Raw genomic sequence first — 20126 nt, 5'->3', positions numbered from 1 at the left:
CAGAACAAAGTTCAGGCTCACATTACGTTGACTCAGTCAGGACGTGAGGAGATGTTACAAAGAACAATAAACCACGGTATGAGGCAATCAGAATTATTGAATCATACGGCACAGGAGGAGGTCATTCAGCCCAACAGATCCATGCTGGGTCCTTGATAGAGCTTTACAATTAGTAACACTCTGGTGCTCTGGCCCACAGCCCTTCAAGTTTCCCCTTCTCAGGTGTATGTCCATTTGAATCTACAACCACCACTCTTTTAACCAGTCCATTCCAGTTGATGACAATCTGTGCCTGGTACCTCCACAAGGGTTTTCCATGCCACTCACAGCACTTTGATGCAGACTGTCAGAATCGCCTGAGGAAAGCCCCATTATTTTGTCACTCCATACTTTTGGCCACTTTTCCATTAACTTATGGTAATTATCAGGAGAACACCACGAAAATTCTTTCAAGACCTCTGCCATGTTGATCAAAGAGAACACATTATTTGAGACAACTACTAAAGCAGCAGTCATGGACAGTTGGGAGCTGCAATCTGCAGCATTCCATATGTTTCTGTGTTCCATGTGTGCACAGTGAGTTAATAAGAAGGCCAGATACCTGATCACGCAGAGCTGAGGTGTCACATCCCCGATGCTATGAGAAAATGTGTGAGTGACCTTCTAGTGATGCCACCCTGTAACCACACCTTATCTCACTGAGATGGTTAAAGTTCACTTGTTTACTGAGGCTAAGCACAACTGAAAAGCATTTGTAACAACCCCATTGTTTGAATGTCTTAAAACTCAGCTTTTGCTCATCATAAGCTTGGTCTATAATCTAAATGAACTAACATAGTTACATAAAACACATCAACATTCATCACTGTCATTTACACATGACATCATTTTGATGTAAATGGCACATGGCTGGTTCATTGTCACTCCTCTTCCCCTCTCTCCCTTGTTAAAGTATATTTGCCTGTGTTTTTATCTGTCAAGACATTGCCTCCAGAGAAAATGAATCTTTCTGCAACAACTAATTACTTGAAAGGTGCTTTTATTACTCTGACAACTTCAACATATGAGCTCCCATGATCTCAACTTTTAGCTGAGACTGGTATTAGATTAAAAGGTTTGTGTTAGTACAAATGACACAGTTGGCATACACCTATGGTGTTACTGTGCATTTTACAAAGCCAAGCACTGTGGCACCCCTTATTCGAAAAAAGTTTCCAAAGCCTCCAGGTGCAACATTTTTCGCACTGGTGAGTTTGAACAACAAATCAGAACTGCTGCTCATCCGTGATAAAGAGTGATTGATGGCTGAGGTAAGATGCTGAATGGGTCAAAAGATTCCTCATCTATAAAATAATTGGCACCGACAACATGCCAAGATTGTTTTCAAGGTCCAAATTCTGAACAAGAAATTCAGGAGTTTAACGGTCCTCTCCTATTATTTTAGCACAGATCTTTCATAAAATAACTAAATTAACAGCTCTAGTAAGGTGCCAGAAGGATTAGAATACAAAATAACCAGTAGGTAACTACAGTAAGCTGGTTTCTATAGCACAAAAGAAGGCCTGAAGATCCTAGGACAAGCCATTCACAGGTGATGTTTCAGTGTCAGCTTCTGTCTAATGTCTATCTTTGCGTTATGTGTAGAAGTAAATACTTCTCTGGAGCATCAACTAAGGGCTCAAATGCATCCTTGTGCCTTGTACACTCACATCAGAATTAAATCTTAGTTGGCAGATGTTGCATGAAATTACTTGTTTTCTTCTTGGAGGAAGAGGAACCCCAAACGTGTGATTTATCACTGCTTTCTGAACTGGGTCCATCTGTGAAAAAGGACAAGAAATTCAATTAGATTTCTTTATCTCCTTCAAAGGTCACAGTCTGACTTACTAAATGTTGTGTATTTTTAAGATGTTTATTTGCTGCATGTTTCCCCCTCCCCTCCCCCCCCCGGACTTTCTAGGACTTCTCCCTCCTCTTGTAAAAAAAACATGATTCTGCGCATGGACAAGTGTTTTCCTTTAAGGATTCCACGAGTATAACCTGCATGTTTGTGAAGTGATTGGGTTCACTGTTCTTCAGTCCCTCCCTCCAAGGAAGTATCTGATATCCCCTCAGAGCCTTCCCTTAAGAAGACATAAGGAGTGACTTTACTGTGCATGGAACTGTGTGTCTGGGCCACCGTGACAAGTCTAGTGCAGTTGGTTGTGACATCTTTATCTAGTTGATGTGTGTCTGATATTCTTGGCTCCGGGAAGTGCTTTAAATCCTCCAGGAATGGCTGTAATGATGTCATAAAAACTTATAATGTTCGTCAAAGGTTAGGAGGTCTCCTCTGCCACATCAATTCTTTTTTAATGTTAACTTCTCAAGCTCCAGAGATGGCCAACCTGGAAGGATGTGTTCAAAGGAATTTGAAGAGAGCTGATCGGTTAATGTTAATACTCACATATAACTGCCCTAATTTATTGTGCAAATGTACACCTAGGAATCATTTAAACTCACAGATGAGTTTCTTCATGAGGATATATGAATATTAGATATTTACCTGCATTTGGCCAGAGTATAAGTGGCAGAATTTTTACTTGTGTGTATTAGGATGTGTGCTGGAGAAAGAATTAGTACTGGGAAAACAGTTAAAAAAAAGTTATAGTGCACAATTTTAGCTCACTGGGGAGTTGCATATTTATCTGAAGTCTCCAAAATTCTTTGTGTTCCATTGTTGCTTACCATGGAGCCTGTGGGCTGTATATGTAAAGACAGCCATCAACTTCATCATCACTATTACCTGCTTAGGATACGTTGTACTATCGTCCCACACCACTCAGTCACTACTCTCCCCAACTCACCAATCACTTAAAGCTTACACCTTTGCTTCCTCTATTCAGGGTGAGTACTGTCCTCCCCTTTGCACATTCCAGTTCAAGCAACACCACTCCCCTTGCAAATGTTATGCTGGCATTTGTTTTCCCAATTCAAGTCATGATTGCACATGTATTTCATGAATGAAATTAGAAAAGGGAAGGACAGAAACAAATGCATCTTAATGAATTCAAACATAATAAATACAATGCAGAAATAATAAATACAACGCAATGACGCTCAAAGCGGCTGCGCAGGTTGACTCTGTGGTTAAGAAGGCATATGGTGTATTGTCCTTCATCAATCGGGGAATTGAATTTAGGAGCCGTGAGGTATTGTTGCAGTTATATAGGTCCCTGGTCAGACCACACTTGGAGTACTGTGCTCAGTTCTGGTCGCCTCACGACAGGAAAGATGTGGAAGCCATAGAGAGGGTGCAGAGGAGATTTACAAGGATGCTGCCTGGAATGCAGAGCATGTCTTATGAAAGCAGGTTGAGGGAACTTGGCCTTTTCTCCTTGGAGAGACAGAGGATGAGGGGGGACCTGATTGAGGTGTATAAGATGATGAGAGGTATTGATAGGGTAGATAGTCAGAGGCTTTTCCCCAGGGCTGAATTAGTGGCCACAAGAGGACATAGGTTTAAGGTGCTGGGGAGTAGATATAGAGGAGATGTCAGGGGTAAGTTTTTTTACTCAGAGAGTGGTGAGTGTGTGGAATGGGCTGCCGGCAACGGTGGTGGAGGCTGATACGATAGGGTCTTTCAAGAGACTGTTAGATAGGTACATGGAGCTGAGTAAAATAGAGGGCTAAGGGTAAGCCTAGTAATTTCTAGGGTAGGGACATGTTCGACACAGCTTTGTGGGCCGAAGGGCCTGAATTGTGCTGTAATTGTTCTATGTTGTAGAACAGAAGTAAAAAAAATGTAAACAGGGTGTTGAACTAAGTAGCTAAGTATTTGGACAAAATTCAGAGGAAGCCATGCTCACACTTTATTGTGTTCTAGTCAGACCAGTTCTAGTCGCCAGGACACGGGTGATAGCCATTCAAGTGCTGAAGGCAGGTCAAGGTGGCATGTCACTAATACCAGTGCAGGTTTGGCTGTATACAACTCCTGTTTATGTCTGGACTCTTATCTTGATTGCTGGAGCCATTGGGATCCTTTTCCTTGGCAAAAATAAAGCTTAATTCCTTCAGGAAAAAATTAATAATATATAAACAGGATATAAAAGCAGCTGGCTTTGCCACAACATTTAATATGTGCGTGTGTGAAAGTGATACAAAATGCCAACTATAACAAGGAAAAATTATTTTCAGTCATTTTGAGTGCCAAAATTTCTTGAGCTTTTCTTTTATCTTATAAGTTCAATAAACACTCTTGGATCAAACAAAACTGACCATCCAAACATCATGGCATACGGCCAGCTAAAAAAGAAACAATGCACAAATCCAGAGTTTACCCCAGACTGCAGCGTACTCAGCTGATCAAATCCTGCATCATCCCTTGCTGTTAAGCAGTACTGATTGAAAATCAAACAGAAGCAGAAGGGGGTTTCATGTCAGCTGCACTTCAAACACAGCAGCATTACAAATGGAGAGGCTGAGGTGCAGTCAACTCTTCATCATGGTGACAGATGTTTTATAATAGAATGAAAGAGTCCAGGGTACTCAAGCTGTCACAGTATTAGCACCACGCTACAATATAATATACAATTTTATGCCAAAACATTAAAATTATCATCTGCTCCTCATTTCCTTTACATACACACAAACAAACACAAGAAAATCTTGTCAGTGGTAACATCTAGCACTGGGGAGTATGGAAGATACAGGAAAGTGGGGGAAGGGAGAATAATTTCTATTTGGTGTTGGGAAAAAGGGGCAAGACACCAATAATTCCCAGGCCTGTACCTCTTCTACACATGATATCTTATTTCGCTGTGCCAGGGATGTGCAGTAAAGGGATGTCTGGATTTGCTGTGGATTAATTTGATATGGATTGATTGCCCCAATTAATCAGCAACTCTATTAATGTTACACTATGTGCCTTCAAGGACAGTGGAAAGTAAACCAGATAGACTAGAGTCTTTATTTTCATTTCACAATTTAAAAGTTGTGTTCCTGTCTAATCAAATAATATCAGGTTCCTGCACAGCCCATAGCAGAATTTGATAGACTACGAGTGCAGATGGGGGTTCAAATTTTCACGCTAGATTGCATGAAACTTTCCAAGATGTACTTTTCAAGTGCGTAGTTCATTGAAAGCGGCATCATAGGTAGGCAGGACGGTGAAAAAGACATTTATCATGCTGGCCTTCATCAGTCAGGGCACTGAGAATAGGAGTTGGGACATTATGTTGCAGTTATACAAGTCATTGGTGAGGCCGCACTTGGAGCACTGTGTACAGTTTTGGTCACCCTGTTATAGGAAAGACGTGGCTAAACTGGAGAGAGTGCAGAAAGATTTACGAGGATGTTGCCAGGACTAGAGGGCCTGAGTTATAGGGAGAGGTTGGCCAGGCTGGGTCTTTATTCCTTGGAAAGTAAGAGAATGAGGGACAACCTCATAGATGTGTTTAAAATTATGAGAGGCAGAGATAAGGTGGACAGTAACAGTCTTTTCCCCAGGGTAGGGGAGTCCAAATCTAGGGGGCATAAGTATAGGGTGAGAGGGGAAAGATTTAAAAGAAACCTCGGGGGCAACTTTTTCACGCAGAGGGTGGTGAGTGTGTGGAACGAGCTGCCAGAGGAAGTGGGCGAGGCAGGTACAACAGGATCATTTAAGAAGCACTTGGATAGGTACATGGAGGGGGCGGGGCTTGGAGGGATATGGGCCGAACACAGGAAGTTGGGACTAGCTGGGTGGGCACCATGGTTGTCATGGACTGGTTGGGCCGAAGGGCCTGTCTCCGTGCTGTATTGCTCTCTGACTTGATGGGTGCAACAAAAGGGTAGAGCGACTGTGCAGCCATTCTGGTGAAATATTTTTCACCTGGTTGAAGAATGCCAGTGTGTACTCCTCGGCTAGTGAACCTGATTGGCCACACCCGCCGAGCTCCACCAACCAAGTTCATGGGCCATTGTCTCGCTTATCTGGCAGAAGCTGAGTGGAATTTTTCTGAGTCAACAGAATGGCCGTTTGAGGATGTATCTTGGAAAGGATACGTGCTATTGGCATGCACTATCTGCCTGGCATGTCCAGTGACACATCTGGGCAGCTGTAACATCAAGTCTGCCTCTACTCTCTCCAACGTGCTGCCTTGCAGAATAATAGTGCCTTACGGTGATATTCTTATTGCTCTTATGGGCCCCTCCTGCAGTCTGCCTCAATAACTGCACCCATCACACAGGAGGCCAGATATCGGGCTGTCCAGTCACTTCCCCCACAGACTCCTGCTGCCAATGACTTTAGACGTATTTTCAGCTTTTGTAAATAAGATGAAGGTTTTTTGACAACCTGTTGTGTAACTTCCCCTTAATTGTTTTTTTTAAGTTTGATGCACAAAATCCATGACATAGCATGCATACTCACCAATCAACCAGGCAAATCAGTACTCAGAATGAAGATTATTCTGCAGATCATCTGTCCAATCAAAGTTAAGCACTAGGTCTCGCTAGGTGAGCAACAATTCCTAAATATTTAGAGTAATTTATAGTAATAAATGAAAATTGGGTCTTCCCTTCCCAAGTACACATGGACGCACTTTCACTTTATTTATTGCAATAGATATCTTTCTCCTCTACACTGCCATTTACTCTTACTATTTTCTCTGTACCCAGTTTAACTTCAAGAAGGACGTCAAGGCCAATGGTTCTGCAAATATTCAGTCATGCACTATATGGAATATAGAAATAAAGGAACAATAAAACAGGAATGTAAGGCCATACAGACCTTGAGCCTGATCTGCCATTCATTAAGATCACTCCTCAGCTTCTACAGCAAACCCAATTTTCTGCACCATTCCCATGTCCTTTGATTACCCTTGTGCCCAAATACCTTTCCATCTCAGCCCACAATATACAGGCAGTTCCCAGGTTATGTATGGGGTTCCGGAATTCAGATGCATCCATTCTCTACAGCTACACATGCCGTATCACTCTCCCTACACTTGCTATAGTTCTTTCATTTTATTGAATAATCACCCTTACAATAACCAGAATTAAACTAATGGAATATATAGTGTATCCAGTCATTAATGAATACTGTGAAACATGGTATTATTACTAGCTTGAAAAAAGCTTTAAAAATGTATGGGAGAATTTGAGTAAAGTTGGATTTCCATAAATCAGGTCATTCATAATCCCTAGAGCCACTGCACATAAAATCATCATAACAACTGTTCTCTGGAGGACAGAATTCCAGAAATCTCCAATGGTCTCAGCAGCCAATGTTCTTCTCAGTCTGAAATGGCTGCGCCAACCCCGCCCCCCCCCCCCCCCATTCCTTGCAGTATGGCCCCTGGTTCCAGACTGTCCTGCTAGGAAAAGCAGCCCTCCCTCATCTAAACCTCTCAGAATTTTACTTTTCAACAATTCTCATTCTTGTAAACTCCAAATACAGAACTATTCTACTTAAAATTGCCTCATGCAGCTTCTGAATCAGAACCAGGTTTATTATCACTGACATATGACGTGAAATTTGTTGTTTTGTGGCAGCAGTACAGTGCAAAGAGATAAAAGTCTCTAAATTGCATAAATAAATAAATATTCCAAAAAAAAAGGAATAATGAGGTAGTGTTCATGGGTTCATGGACCGTTCAGAAATCTGATGGCAGAGGGGAAGAAGCTGTTCCTGAATCGTTTGGGTCTTCAGGCTCCTGTACCTCCTCCCTGACAGGAAGTTCTTATTGCTACGAATGTGTTGTCTAAAAAGTACAGTGGGAGCAGAATCAAAGGGGATATTTGAGGGAGAAAAACTTGCAGGGCTGAGGGAAAATGAGCAGAATAGTGGGATAAGCCTTTCAAAGAGCCAGTGGACCAAACATATCCTCCTATTTTGACCCAATGCAACATCAAGAAGATGCAACAACAGTGGCACCAATTTAATAGGAAGCCCCATCTGTATATAAATATGTAAATAGATCATGGATGTACGTAATGACATAATCATACAGGTGACACAGGTATGCATAATAGGCATTGTTAGTCTGTTATAAGGTAAACTCTTGAAGCTCCTGGTGTCCTTAAGAGATTTATATAGTTAGAGTTTACCAATACCACAACACTGGTACAGACCATTTCCATTGGTGCAACCGCCTCATGTGCATCTATAATTACAGAATAATCTGCTTTAAGATATTTAAGATATTATTTAATATATAATTAAAGAGAAATAATTTTGCTTCCTCAATAATTCATTTCAATTGAAACAAAAGGGTAAATTAAAATTAGACTGCATGGGTCAGAGAGTCTTCAAGCCCTCAGGGTTATAGAACATAGAACAGTACAGCACCGGAACAGGCCCCTCAGCCCACGATGTTGTGCCGAACTAATTAAGCTAATGATGCCTAATTACATGAATCCCTTCTGCCTGCACAGGGTCCATATCCTTCCATTCTATGCACATTCATGTGCCTATGCAGGATCCTCCTAAAGGCCTCCATCATGTCTGCCTCCACCACCATCTCTGGCAGCACATTCCAGGCACCCACCACTCTCTGTGTAAAAAAACTGGCCCCGCACATCTCCTTTGAACTTTCACCTTAAATGCTTGCCCTCCAGTATTAGACATTTCGACCCTGGAAAAAAGATACCAGCTGTCTATCTATGCCTCTCACAATTTTATAAACTTCTATCAGGTCTCTCCTCAGCCACTGCCCGGTTGAATTGCCTCTTCTGTGTTATGACATTCTACAGTTCTATGATTTGATAAACCATTCAGCAGAATTTTCATCCAAACTTCCCGGTGAGAATAAACCTGGTTCAGATTGGGCACCAAATTTTTACCCCACTCAATGTTACCTTCCACTGAAGCCAATGAAGCATCAATGTCATGGGTTACATTATATTTCCAATCTTGAATAAAGTAATCCTCCCTCTCTCTATGTACATACAATAGCCTTCTCTCTCTCTCTCTCCGTGGGCTCTGTTTTTGTCCTGATTTTCTACATTCTCTCCCTCCCTCCCCCTCCCTCTCCCTCCCACTCCAACACCCCCACCCAACACACGTAAAACAGATTCGTTGCTTTAAAGGACAGTCATCCATCCAAGTGAGGCAAAGTTGATCCGCAGCCAACAAAAATCCAATCTTATGCGTTTCTTTCATCTACACAGCTATATAAAACAACAGGCTGAATGGAATGGTTGTCTGGAAATCTAGTAAAGTAACTCTCTTAAGACTGTAGTTCGTGTCTCAGATATGAGATGTGCTTTAGTGTAACTCCTGAAACAAAAGCAAATATCAGAAGCAATTATAACATTCCATGGTTACTCTGCAAAGTGGAATAACACAGTACAGCCAATGTCTGTGTAATTTTCAATCTGCACGAGCAATGGGAGAAATGATCAACCCAGATAATTACCGAATGAAATATCATAAATGATGCAATTCTATGAGCTGTTTTACTCACTACAGAGCATCTGTATTTACTGACGGGTTCATTGATCTCCTAGTAAAAAATGTTTAACTCCAACAATGGAACCCATTACGAAACACCAGGAACTCTGTGGTGAGAGATGCAACTTAAAGGAAAAACCTACACAGCCTTGTCCCCACAGTCTACCCTTGGCAGAAGCATCTGTTCATGGCAATCCAGCTATGATTGACCACTGAACATACACTGCCCATCATGTTGGGTGTCACTACCATTGTGTTAAACAGCACAGAGTTGGAAACAGATCTCGAAGCTGAAACATGAGCATCCCTGAGATAGCATGGGTTGTCAATGGAGCAGAAATGCCTTCGATAACAACGTGTGACCTCATGGCTCAACATATTCTTCACACTACCACTGCAACCAACCGTGGTTCAATGGGAAATGTCGGAAAATATCCCAGGAGTGCCCAGCACGCTAACAAAGAGGTGGCAAACTTGTGAAACTACAATAGTGGATGACATTGGGAGCAGCATGCTTTAGGCAGTGGTGAGCAATCCCATAATCTGTGTCTCATATCAAACCTCTGCAGTTCTGCCTCATCCAGCTGTGAAAGGTGATGGAGGAGTCTGCATGAACATCCCCATTCCCTGCAAGATACAACTCCCCCGGTGAGTGCCAAAGACAAGGCTGATGATTTCCTAGCCACGTCCAGCTGCAAGTGCTGTGTTGATTCAGCATCTCAGCCCAGTCCTGATATTCCCGCCATCAGAGAAGCCAGCGTACAACCAATGCAAATCACTCCACCTCTTAAACAGTCAGTGTGTACTGGATACAATAAAAGGCCATGGTCCTCCTCATTCTAGGTGTAGTTTTCAGTCTGTGCTAATCGAAAGATGACATGCTGCTGTTACACATGCGTATATATACCTTGTCTTTCAATTGTTCACATTTCAGTCTTCTGGATCGAACAGTGAGTACAACAATTTCAGCCAATGATTCTACTCAGAGAGCACACACTGGAGGGCTCGACTACGGAGGCAATTTAGGTGGAACTGAGGAATATAAAAGGGACAACCACGTTAATGGGACTATATTATAGACCTCCCAATAGTCAGTGGGATTTAGAGGAGCAAATTTGTAGAGAGATAGCAGACAGTTGCAGCAAATATAAAGTTGTGATAGTAGGTGATTTTAACTTTCCACCTATTGACTGGGACTCCCACATTGTAAAAGGACTGGATGGGATCGAGCTTGTTGAATGTGTTCAGGAAAGTTTCCCTGATCAATGTGTAGAGGTCCCAACTAGAGAGAAAGTGATACTGGATCTCCTCTTAGGGAATGAGACAGGGCAGGTTACAGAAGTGCATGTAGGGTAACACTTTGGATCTAGTGATCATAATTCCATTAGTTTCAAGATAATTATGGAGAAGGACAGGTCTGGTCCTCGGGTTAAGATTCTGAACTGGAGAAAGGCCAATTTTGATGGCATCAGAAGGGATCTGGTTGGGATAGGTTGTTTTCTGGCATAGAGATGCTTGGTAAGTGGGAGGCCTTCAAGAGTGAAGTATTGAGAGTACAGAATCTGTATGTTCCTGTTAGGATAAAAGGCAAGGCTAACAGGTTTAGGGAACCTTGGTTATCGAGGGATATTGAGGCCTTGGTAAAGAAAAAGGTGTACATCAGGTATAGGCAGTTAGGATCAAATGAGGTGCTTGAGGAGTATAAGAAATGGAAGAGAACACTTAAGAGAGAAATCAGGAGAGCAAAAAGAGGACATGAGATTGCTCTGGCAGACAAGGTGAAAGAGAATCCCAAGGGTTTCTATAGCTATATTAAGAGCAAAAGAATATCAAGGGACAAAACTGGTCCTCTTGAATATCAGCGTGGTCATCCATGCATGGAGCCGCAAGAGATGAGGGAAATCTTAAATGAATTTTTTGTGTCTGTATTTACTCTGGAGACAGACACAGAGTCTATAGAGCTGAGGAAAAAGAATAGTGAGGTCATGGACCATATCCGGATTACAGAAGAGGAGGTGCTGGCTGTCTTGAGGCGAATTAGGGTGGATAAATCCCCAGGGCCTGACGAGGTGTCCCCTTGGACCTTATGGGAGGCTAGTTCAGAAATTGCAGGGGCCCTGGCAGAGATGTTTAAAACGTCCTCAGCCATGGGTGAGGTGCCGGAGGACTGGAGGATAGCTAATGTTGTTCTGTTGTTCAAGAAAGGCTCAAAGAATAAGCCGGGAAATTATAGGCCAGTGAGCCTGACGTCATTAGTGGTTAAATCATTGGAAGGTGTTCTGAGGGAGAGGATATTTGGATAGACAGGACCTGGTTAGGGATAGTCAACATGGCTTTTTGAATGGCACATCATGTGGGTGGTGCCAGAGAGTGGTAGTAGATGGTTGTCTCTCTGATTGGACACTAAGATAAGATCTTTATTTGTCACACGTACACCGAAACACACAGTGAAATGCATCTTTTGCGTAGAGTGTTCTGGGGCAGCCCACAAGTGTTGCCACGCTTCCGGCACCAACAATAGCACGCCCACAACTTCCTAACCCGTACGTCTTTGGAATGTGGGAGGAAACCGGAGCACCCGGAGGAAACCCACGCAGACACGGGGAGAACGTACAAACTCCTTACAGACAGCGGCGGGAATTGAACCTGGGTCTCTGGCGCTGTAAAGCATTACGCTAACCACCACACTCATGTGACTAGTGGTGTGCCACAGAGATCGGTACTGGGCCCATTGTTGTTTATCATCTATATTAATGACTTAGATGATAATGTGGTAAACTGGATCAGCAAATTTGCAGATGACACCAAGATTGGGGGTGTAGTGGACAGTGAGGAAGGCTATCAAAGCTTGCAAAGTGATCTTGACTAGCTTGGAAAATGGGCTGAAAAATGGCAGATGGGATTGAATGCAGACAAGTGTGAGGTGATGCACTTTGGGAGGACAAACCAGAGTAAGACTTACACAGTGAATGGTCGGGCACTGAGGTGTGCGGTAGAACAAAGGGACCTGGGAATACGGATCCATAATTCCTTGAAAGTGGCATCACAGGTAGATAGAGTCGTAAGGAGAGCTTTTGGCACATTGACATTCATAAATCAGGGCACTGCGTACAGGAGTTGGGATGTTATGTTGAAGTTGTATAAGATGTTGGTGAGGCCAAATTTAGAGTATTGTGGGCAGTTCTGGTCACCTACCTACAGGAAAGATATCAATAAGCTTGAAAGAGTGCAGAGAAAATTTACACAGATGTTGCTGGGACTTGAGGACCTGAGTTACAGGGATAGGTTGAATAGGTTAGAACTTTATTCCCTGGAGCGCAGAAGAATGAGGGGAGATCTTATAGAAGTATGCAAAATTATGAGGGGTATAGAAAGCATGAATGCACGCAGGCTTTTCCCCCTCAGGTTGGGTGAGACTAGAACCAGTGGTCATAGGTTTTGGGTGAAAGGTGAAATATTTAAAGGGAATCTGAGGGGGAACTACTTCACTCAGAGGGTGGTGCGAGTGTGGAATGAGCTGCCAGCGGAAGTGGTGGATGTGGGTTCAATTGTAACATTGAAGAGAAGTTTGGATAGGTGCATGGATGAGAGAGGTATGGAGGGCTATGGTCCGGGTGCAGGTAGATGGGACTAGGCAGAAAACCAGGTTGGCATGGACTAGATTGGCCGAAGGCCTGTTTCTGTGCTGTAGTGCTCTGTGACTCTGTGACCTCAGGCTCCTTCGCTACATGGAGAACAAGCCCAGCCTCTCCGATTTCTTCCCTCAACTGAAGTTCTCCAATCCAGGCAACATCATGGTGAATCTACTCTACAATTCCTCCAGTGCAACCACATTCTACGTATAGTGTGGCAACCAGAACTACAAACAATAGTCCAAGTCCGGCCCAACCAGTGTTTTGTAACGTTGCAACTTATCCTCCAATCTTTCATATTCTATGATCCACCATATGGAGACATGTCATATGCCTTCTTCACCACCCTACCTACCTGTGGTGCCACTTTCAGGGAGCTGTGGACTTGAACCCCAAGGTCCCTCTGTTCAATATTCCTTGGCACCCTACCATTTACTGGTTTTGTCCTTCCCCCTATTTTACTTCCAAATGTTACATTTCCAGCTTCTTCAGTTCTGGCCAAAGGACATTGAGTTGAAATGTTAACTCAGTTTCTCTTGGCACTCTTGCTGCCTGGCATATTAGGTATTTCCACAGTTCCTGGTTTTGCCGTAGTACTTTTTTTTGCTTTAGCATTTTGTTTTTGTCAAGATGTCAAATAACTCAAGTGAGCTTGGCTCAATTAGTTACACTCTTGTCTCAGAGATTGTGGCAAAAGCGTGTCATCTTGGTTGATATTCCGGAGTTGTCCTGAGGGCTGTTTTATTGTTGGATGTTGTGGTTTCAGATGAGACATTAAACTGCGCCTCAGCCTGCTTCTGCAGATTTGTAGGATCAGCTGGTATTATTCAAAGACAAACCAGGGTCCTCCTGTTACCTTGCTCCTCATTGCTCTCTCAACTAACACCACTGAACTAGATTATCCGGTCCATTCAAATTAGATGCCTTTTTGTCCATGTGACAAGAGTGAAGGCACTTCCATTGTATTTGGTGTTTGTGCTGTGTTTTCGATATTCTGAGGATTGGAAATTGTTATTTACTTTGAATAAAGAAAACATGCTGGAAATACTCTGCTGATCGGGCAGCATCAGTGGAGTGAAAAACTGAGTTAATGTTTCAGAAAGGTCAACTCAAAACATTAACGTTGTTTCTCTCTCCGCAGATGCTGCCTCACCTGTGGAGTATTTTCAGCATTTTCAGTTTCTGTTAGATTTCCAGCATTGCATTTTTTGCTTTTGTACTAAATAAATGTGTCTTGATAAAATGTCAAGCACAACATCGTGGGCCAAAGGGCCTGTACTGTGCTGTAATGTTCTATGTTCTAAACGCAAGTTCCTTCTCAGTGCTCTTTTGATCTATCATCTTCAGCCTGTCCACTACCTCAGATATTTCAGCAGGTCTGGGTCCTATCAGGTGCGAATACCAGTACTGATGTGTACACCCTCGTTTCTAGAACTTAGTAAAGATCGCAATAAAGCAGACATTACTAAGGTATTACATTTTAACTGAACTCATTTGCAGGATTGAAAGTGCTGTATTTTGTTAATCTGTCGCAGTTGCACTTTATTAAATAACTCAATGCCTACAATAGGAATTCCATATAACTAAATCCGGCAATAATTTCTACCACATTCATAAATATTTTTAAACTTGGAACATGCTATTTTCTCTGTGTACATGGTTATATCATGATCCTTGTTGACAGCAGAGCCATGATATCTGCTTGCTTCTCAATAATGTAAGAGCGTCACAAATGTTTTGTTTGCAGGAATAGCATAACATTTAACATGTAAAAGTCTTATAAAGAAACCCTTATCTCATTGGATACCAATTCCAATTAAGCAACTTCTAAACTTTTAGATAACATGTATTAAGATACGTCAATGAGATCCATGTTTTCGCTTCCTTTGATAGCCTTCCTTGGAAATTTTAAAATACAAGTCCAATTTCAGTGATATGCTTCCTTCTGGGAAACCACAGTGTAATAGCAGGGAAAAAAATAACATTCTTACACTAATTCTCTTACACTTTCAGGGAAGATGCCATTGAATTTATCCCTAACTCAACAACAACAAACAATATTTACTTAGTACCCTTTACATAGTAAAACATTCAACATTGCTTCATCGGACCATTATCAAACAAATCATTTGATAGTCACTGAGCAACACACTATTGGTTAGACTCACCAAATCAGAGCCTGCGTTGAGAATTCGCACTCAAGTGAGATGTAATCAGAGAGGGTAACTGAGATCAACGAGTTTATCTGTCTCTAACACTTATGGCCAGGTTAATTAATCAAGCATCTAACCACCAAATGAAAGTGTTGCAAATTTGCATTGGCCTTTTGATAAATACAAACATAATTTACTTATAATTTTAAAATCTTTTTACAATATACTCTATTCAAACTGAATATTTGACATGCAGTAAACAAAATGTGTATCTAAAGGATCTGCTGTTTTAAGACCAGGGTACACTACAGCTGATGCTAAGGGCTGTTGCCAGGATTCCAGTACACACACTCCAGTACGCAGATGACCCAAACCTCAGTAATAAAGTCAAAGGTGGTTCTTACATTTGCACAATCTTGGAGGCCAAAGCCCAAGCCATCGTTGGCTCATTCACTGAAGCATGCAACAGGAAGGACCTTGCGTTCAACATCCACAAGAGAAAGCTCCTCTACCAACTTTCCTGGCTGTACCGCACTGCCCTCCAGCATTAAGACCCTGGATTACATGGGAGACTGCCTATATCTCGGGACCCACTGCTTAGCAAAGACAGACATCAATGAGAAAATTCACCACCTTCAATGCCTCAGCACACCCTTTGATTGATTGAGGAAAAGGATATTTGAAGAGGAGGACCTTAAACCTGACACAAATCACACCGTCTAGCAGGCAGAAGTGATCCGTATCCTCCCATCTGTTTCTGAGACCTGGACTACCCACAGCAGCCACCTCTATACCACCAATGTTGTCTGCGCAAAATCCTCCAAGTTCACTGGAACGATAAGTAAATGCACATGAGTGGCCTCTCTGTCCAACATCGCCCACACTGAGGCTCCAGTTACACTTAGTCAGCTATGCTGGGCAAGTCACATTTTTCACAAGCCCGACACCAGACTCCAGAAACAGACACTCTATTCTGAGCTCTGTCATGGGACACGGTTATCAGGTGACAGGGAAAGGTTCAATGATGTGCTCAAAAATGTCTTAAAGAAATACAACATCCCACTGGCTCCTGAGGACATCTGGATCTTGACTGATTGAAGTAGAGATGGAGCATTTGGGATGGTATTGAGAACATCCCACTCAAGCTCTAGAAACATCTGTGCGTCCCACCTTGGCTTCAGCAGCCACCTCAGAACCCACCAGACCAGAATGGAAACAATTTACATTTCATCTTAAGGTTGGAGGGAGGGAGGGAGGAGGAGGAGAAGGAGAAGTCCTTTTCTCACCTGGGGCATTAGAACCAGTTTTGGGGCAGGTGGGACCAGTGTAAACCAGATGATCTACACCTGAGCAGGACTGGGAGCAATGTCCTTGGGGGATTGTTTGCTGGTGCTGTTGGGGAGGGTTTAAACTAATATGGCAGAGGGATGGGAATCCATGCAGAAAGACAGAGGGACGCAAAGCAGAGCAAAAGAGAAAAGTAAGAGTGGAGTACAGAAAAGTCAAACGCAAAGGACACAAAGGTTACTGGATTCTAAAAGGACAATGAGGGCACTTTACCTGAATGCCCGTAGTTTTCGAAACAAGGTCAGTGAACTTGTGGCACAAATCAGTACAAAGGGGTATGACTTAGTGGCCATTACAGAAACGTGGTTGCAGGGTGGAGATGAGTGGGAATTAAATATCCAAGGGTATCAGGTAATATGGAGGGATAGGCTGGAAGGTAAGGGAGGTGGGGTAGCACTCCTAATTAAGAATGAGATCAGGGCGATAGTGAGAGACGATACAAGATCTAGGGAGCAGATCTTCTGGGTTGAGTCCATCTGGGTAGAGATTAGGAACATTAAAGGGAAAAAAGTCACTGGTGGGAGTTGTCTATAGGCCACTGAATAATAATGTTACAGTGGCACAGGCAATAAACCAAGAAATATTTGATGCATGTAAGAATGGAACCACAGTTGTCATGGGGGACTTTAACTTCCACATAGATTGGGCGAATCAAGTTGGTCAAGTTATTCAGAGGACTTCACAGAATGCATCCGTGATAGCTTTCTTGAACAGCATGTTAGTGAACCTAAGAGGAAAAATGCTCTGGTCCTGTGCAATGAGACAGCTAAAATTAATGATTTTGTAGTTAGGGATCCTCTTGGAAAGAGTGACCATAGTATGATTGAATTTCTCATACAAATGGAGGGTGCAATAGTTCAATCTAAAACCAGTGTATTATGCCTAAACAAGAGAGACTACAATGGGATGAGGGAAGAGTTGGCTAGCTAAATCAACACAAAATCCAGAGCTTCTGCTGTTCTACTGTATGAAGGCTTTGCAAACTCCAAAGAAATTCGGAAACTACTCAGTTGAGATCAATCAGAAATTGAGCTGAAGGCAACTGATTGGCCCTCTAAATTTCAAGGCTGGTGTGTGGGATGAGGGTCCCTTCTTGTTGCAAAACCCCCTCTGGTCCATGCAAGTTGAACACACGGCAACTGCTGCATCTTTGAAACCCACGTTGTCATTATTGGCATTAGATCACATTACATGCTTCTTGGCAACACAATCTGACTATCCGGTGTACTTCCAGCAAATGAGGACACTATCAGTGCCTTCGCCTTTCCCTAGATGATAGTAAGTGTGATTCACGCTACAAATGTGTATTGCGCTATGGAGTTTAAGGCTGTTTGCAGTATTATTAATCTGGAAAATTAGATCAGATTTTGTCTGGATGCTATGTAGACAAGTTGTACAGATTTTGATGTTGTTTTCGCCGGCTGCTAAAAAACTAAATCACCGTAATGAAATGAAAAACAAACACTCTCCAGAGTAAATGATCATGTAATGATCATCAGATACTACCCTGTCTCATGGAACACTGCCAGCCTTCAAGTAGCTCTGCATTCTGATGTTCAACAGGCTGAGATTCTTCATTCATTGTGTAAATATTAATCAACTGTGTCTTAGACATGAAGCAGCTAAGTTTGGCAAGAGCGGCTAGGTTTTACAATCATTCATATTCAATGGGTGGAGGACCAGCTGAAATTGCTCTGTGCTGGTGGAGCACAGAATTAACTTACAGATCATCTTCTGTTTTTTTGCTCAATTGCTCGCCGTGTAAAACTGGCTGTCAATTTCTTTTGTTAGCCCCTGTCACAAGACTAGCACACACCAGCTCCACATTCCTCATTTCTATTCTTTAATAACCATCAACAGTTCTACATGTAAAGACCTGGGGAAGTTCAATCCAAATCTCAGCAGATGGAGAAAACAGCACAAATTTACCAGAAGGACAGCTTCACTCGTGATGCATTTAGATGAGAACTCCATTCAGGGCTCATCACATTAAAATAAAAATTGGTATGTTATTTGAACCAAAGAGAAATAAAGCCAGGATCTTGCTTTGTTCCACAATAGGTCTCACATAGACTCTGGAGCAACAGACAATCTGCTGGAGGAACTCAGCAGGTCAAGTCGCATCTGTGGGAGGAGAGGAATTCTCAACATTTCAGGTCAAAACCCTGCATTAGGACCGAGCTTCAGTCCTCAGTCCTGATGCAGGGTTTTGACCCAAAACGTCAACAATTCCTTTCCCCCACAGTCACTGCTCCACCCACTGAGTTCCTTCAGCAGATTGTCTGTTGGTCCCAATTCCAGCATCTGCAGTCTCGTGTGTCTCACTCAAACTCCGGCTTTGTGTTATTATTTTAGTGTTCATGCTGCTGTGGTCCAACTAATCCCTCAGAATGGTAAATAGTTAATTGACACAGCTGGATGTATTAAACCTGTGAGACTGAAATTCAGGTGGACTTTGGCAATGGTTCTAAACATAGAACATCAAACAGTCCAGCACTGGACAGGCCATTCAGCCCACGATGCTATGCTGATCTTGATGCCAATTTATCCCAAATGTCCTCCTCCTGTGTATCATCCACATCCCTCCATTCCCTTCATATTCATGTGTCTGTCTAAAAGCCTCTTAAACTCCACCAAACTGCCTGCTTCCACTACTACCCCTGGTAACCCATTCCAGGCACTCTCTGTGTAAAAAAAACTTGCCCCTCACGTTGCATTTAAACTCACCCACCTCTAACCTTAAAAGCATGTCCTCTGGTGTTTGACATTTCTACCCTGGGGTAGAGATGCTGACTGTGTACCCTCGGCAATCACTAAACAATTTTATAACCTTGTCAAGGCAGATCTGAAGCCCATGAAATATGCAAGGCACAAACCAACAAATGTGTTTTCCCTCAACTTATGTAGGAAAAGGAACGAAGCAGAGAAAAGTGGAATGGTGTTTATGAAGCCAGTGATGACAAAAAAATTAAGTTAGATTCCTTTCTGCTTTGAGAAACGCAAGTAGCATGTGACATTAACATGTTTAATGTTAAGTAATACTCCAATTCAATCCACAAGAGGAAAAAGGCTAAAAACCAGGCAAACTTGAAAATCAGGGTGACTTCATTAAAGATTGATTTTAGGAAGGTTTTTCAGAGGTGAAGGGGAGAAGGTGAGATGGTGGGAATTTGTGGGGATGGCAGGTAAAGATTGGGTGGGTGTTCTAGACAGCATGAATCAGACAGCTGAACATTCTCTCATCAGTAATGGTGCAACAGTTTAGATAATCCGGAGTGGAAAATACAGCATTTGGAGGAGGATATAGGGGCACATGGAAATCAAAGCAGATGCTGGAAATCTAAAATAAAAACAGAAAATGCTGGAAATACTCTACAGGTCAGGTGACATCTGTGGGAAGAGAAACAGAGTCAACACTGCAGGTGGGAGACCCTTTGTCGGAACACCTGACAAAGGGTCTCTGATCTGAATCATTAAGCATGTTTCTCTCCTCACAGCTGCTGCCTGATCGGCTGGGTTTTTCCAGCGTTCTGCGTCCATGTTGTTGGGTAGATGAAGTCTGCGAAGCTAGGGAGAGTA

At 42.6% G+C, this 20126-nt stretch overlaps 1 protein-coding gene across 1 annotated transcript in view; it reads right to left on the bottom strand.

Annotated features, from left to right (window-relative positions):
- Positions 1–20126, bottom strand: part of LOC127570255 (zinc finger protein 385D-like) — a 471540-nt gene that overhangs the window by 125161 nt on the left and 326253 nt on the right. The window contains 1 exon segment of the mRNA XM_052015599.1: positions 1710–1820. Coding sequence (XP_051871559.1) covers positions 1710–1820 — 111 coding nt within the window.

This window comes from Pristis pectinata, chromosome 5 (genome assembly GCF_009764475.1).
Source record: "Pristis pectinata isolate sPriPec2 chromosome 5, sPriPec2.1.pri, whole genome shotgun sequence".
In the NCBI taxonomy this organism is placed as follows: Eukaryota; Metazoa; Chordata; class Chondrichthyes; order Rhinopristiformes; family Pristidae; genus Pristis; species Pristis pectinata.
Note: the sequence above shows the minus strand (reverse complement) of the source record. Positions and strands in the feature narration are given on the sequence as shown.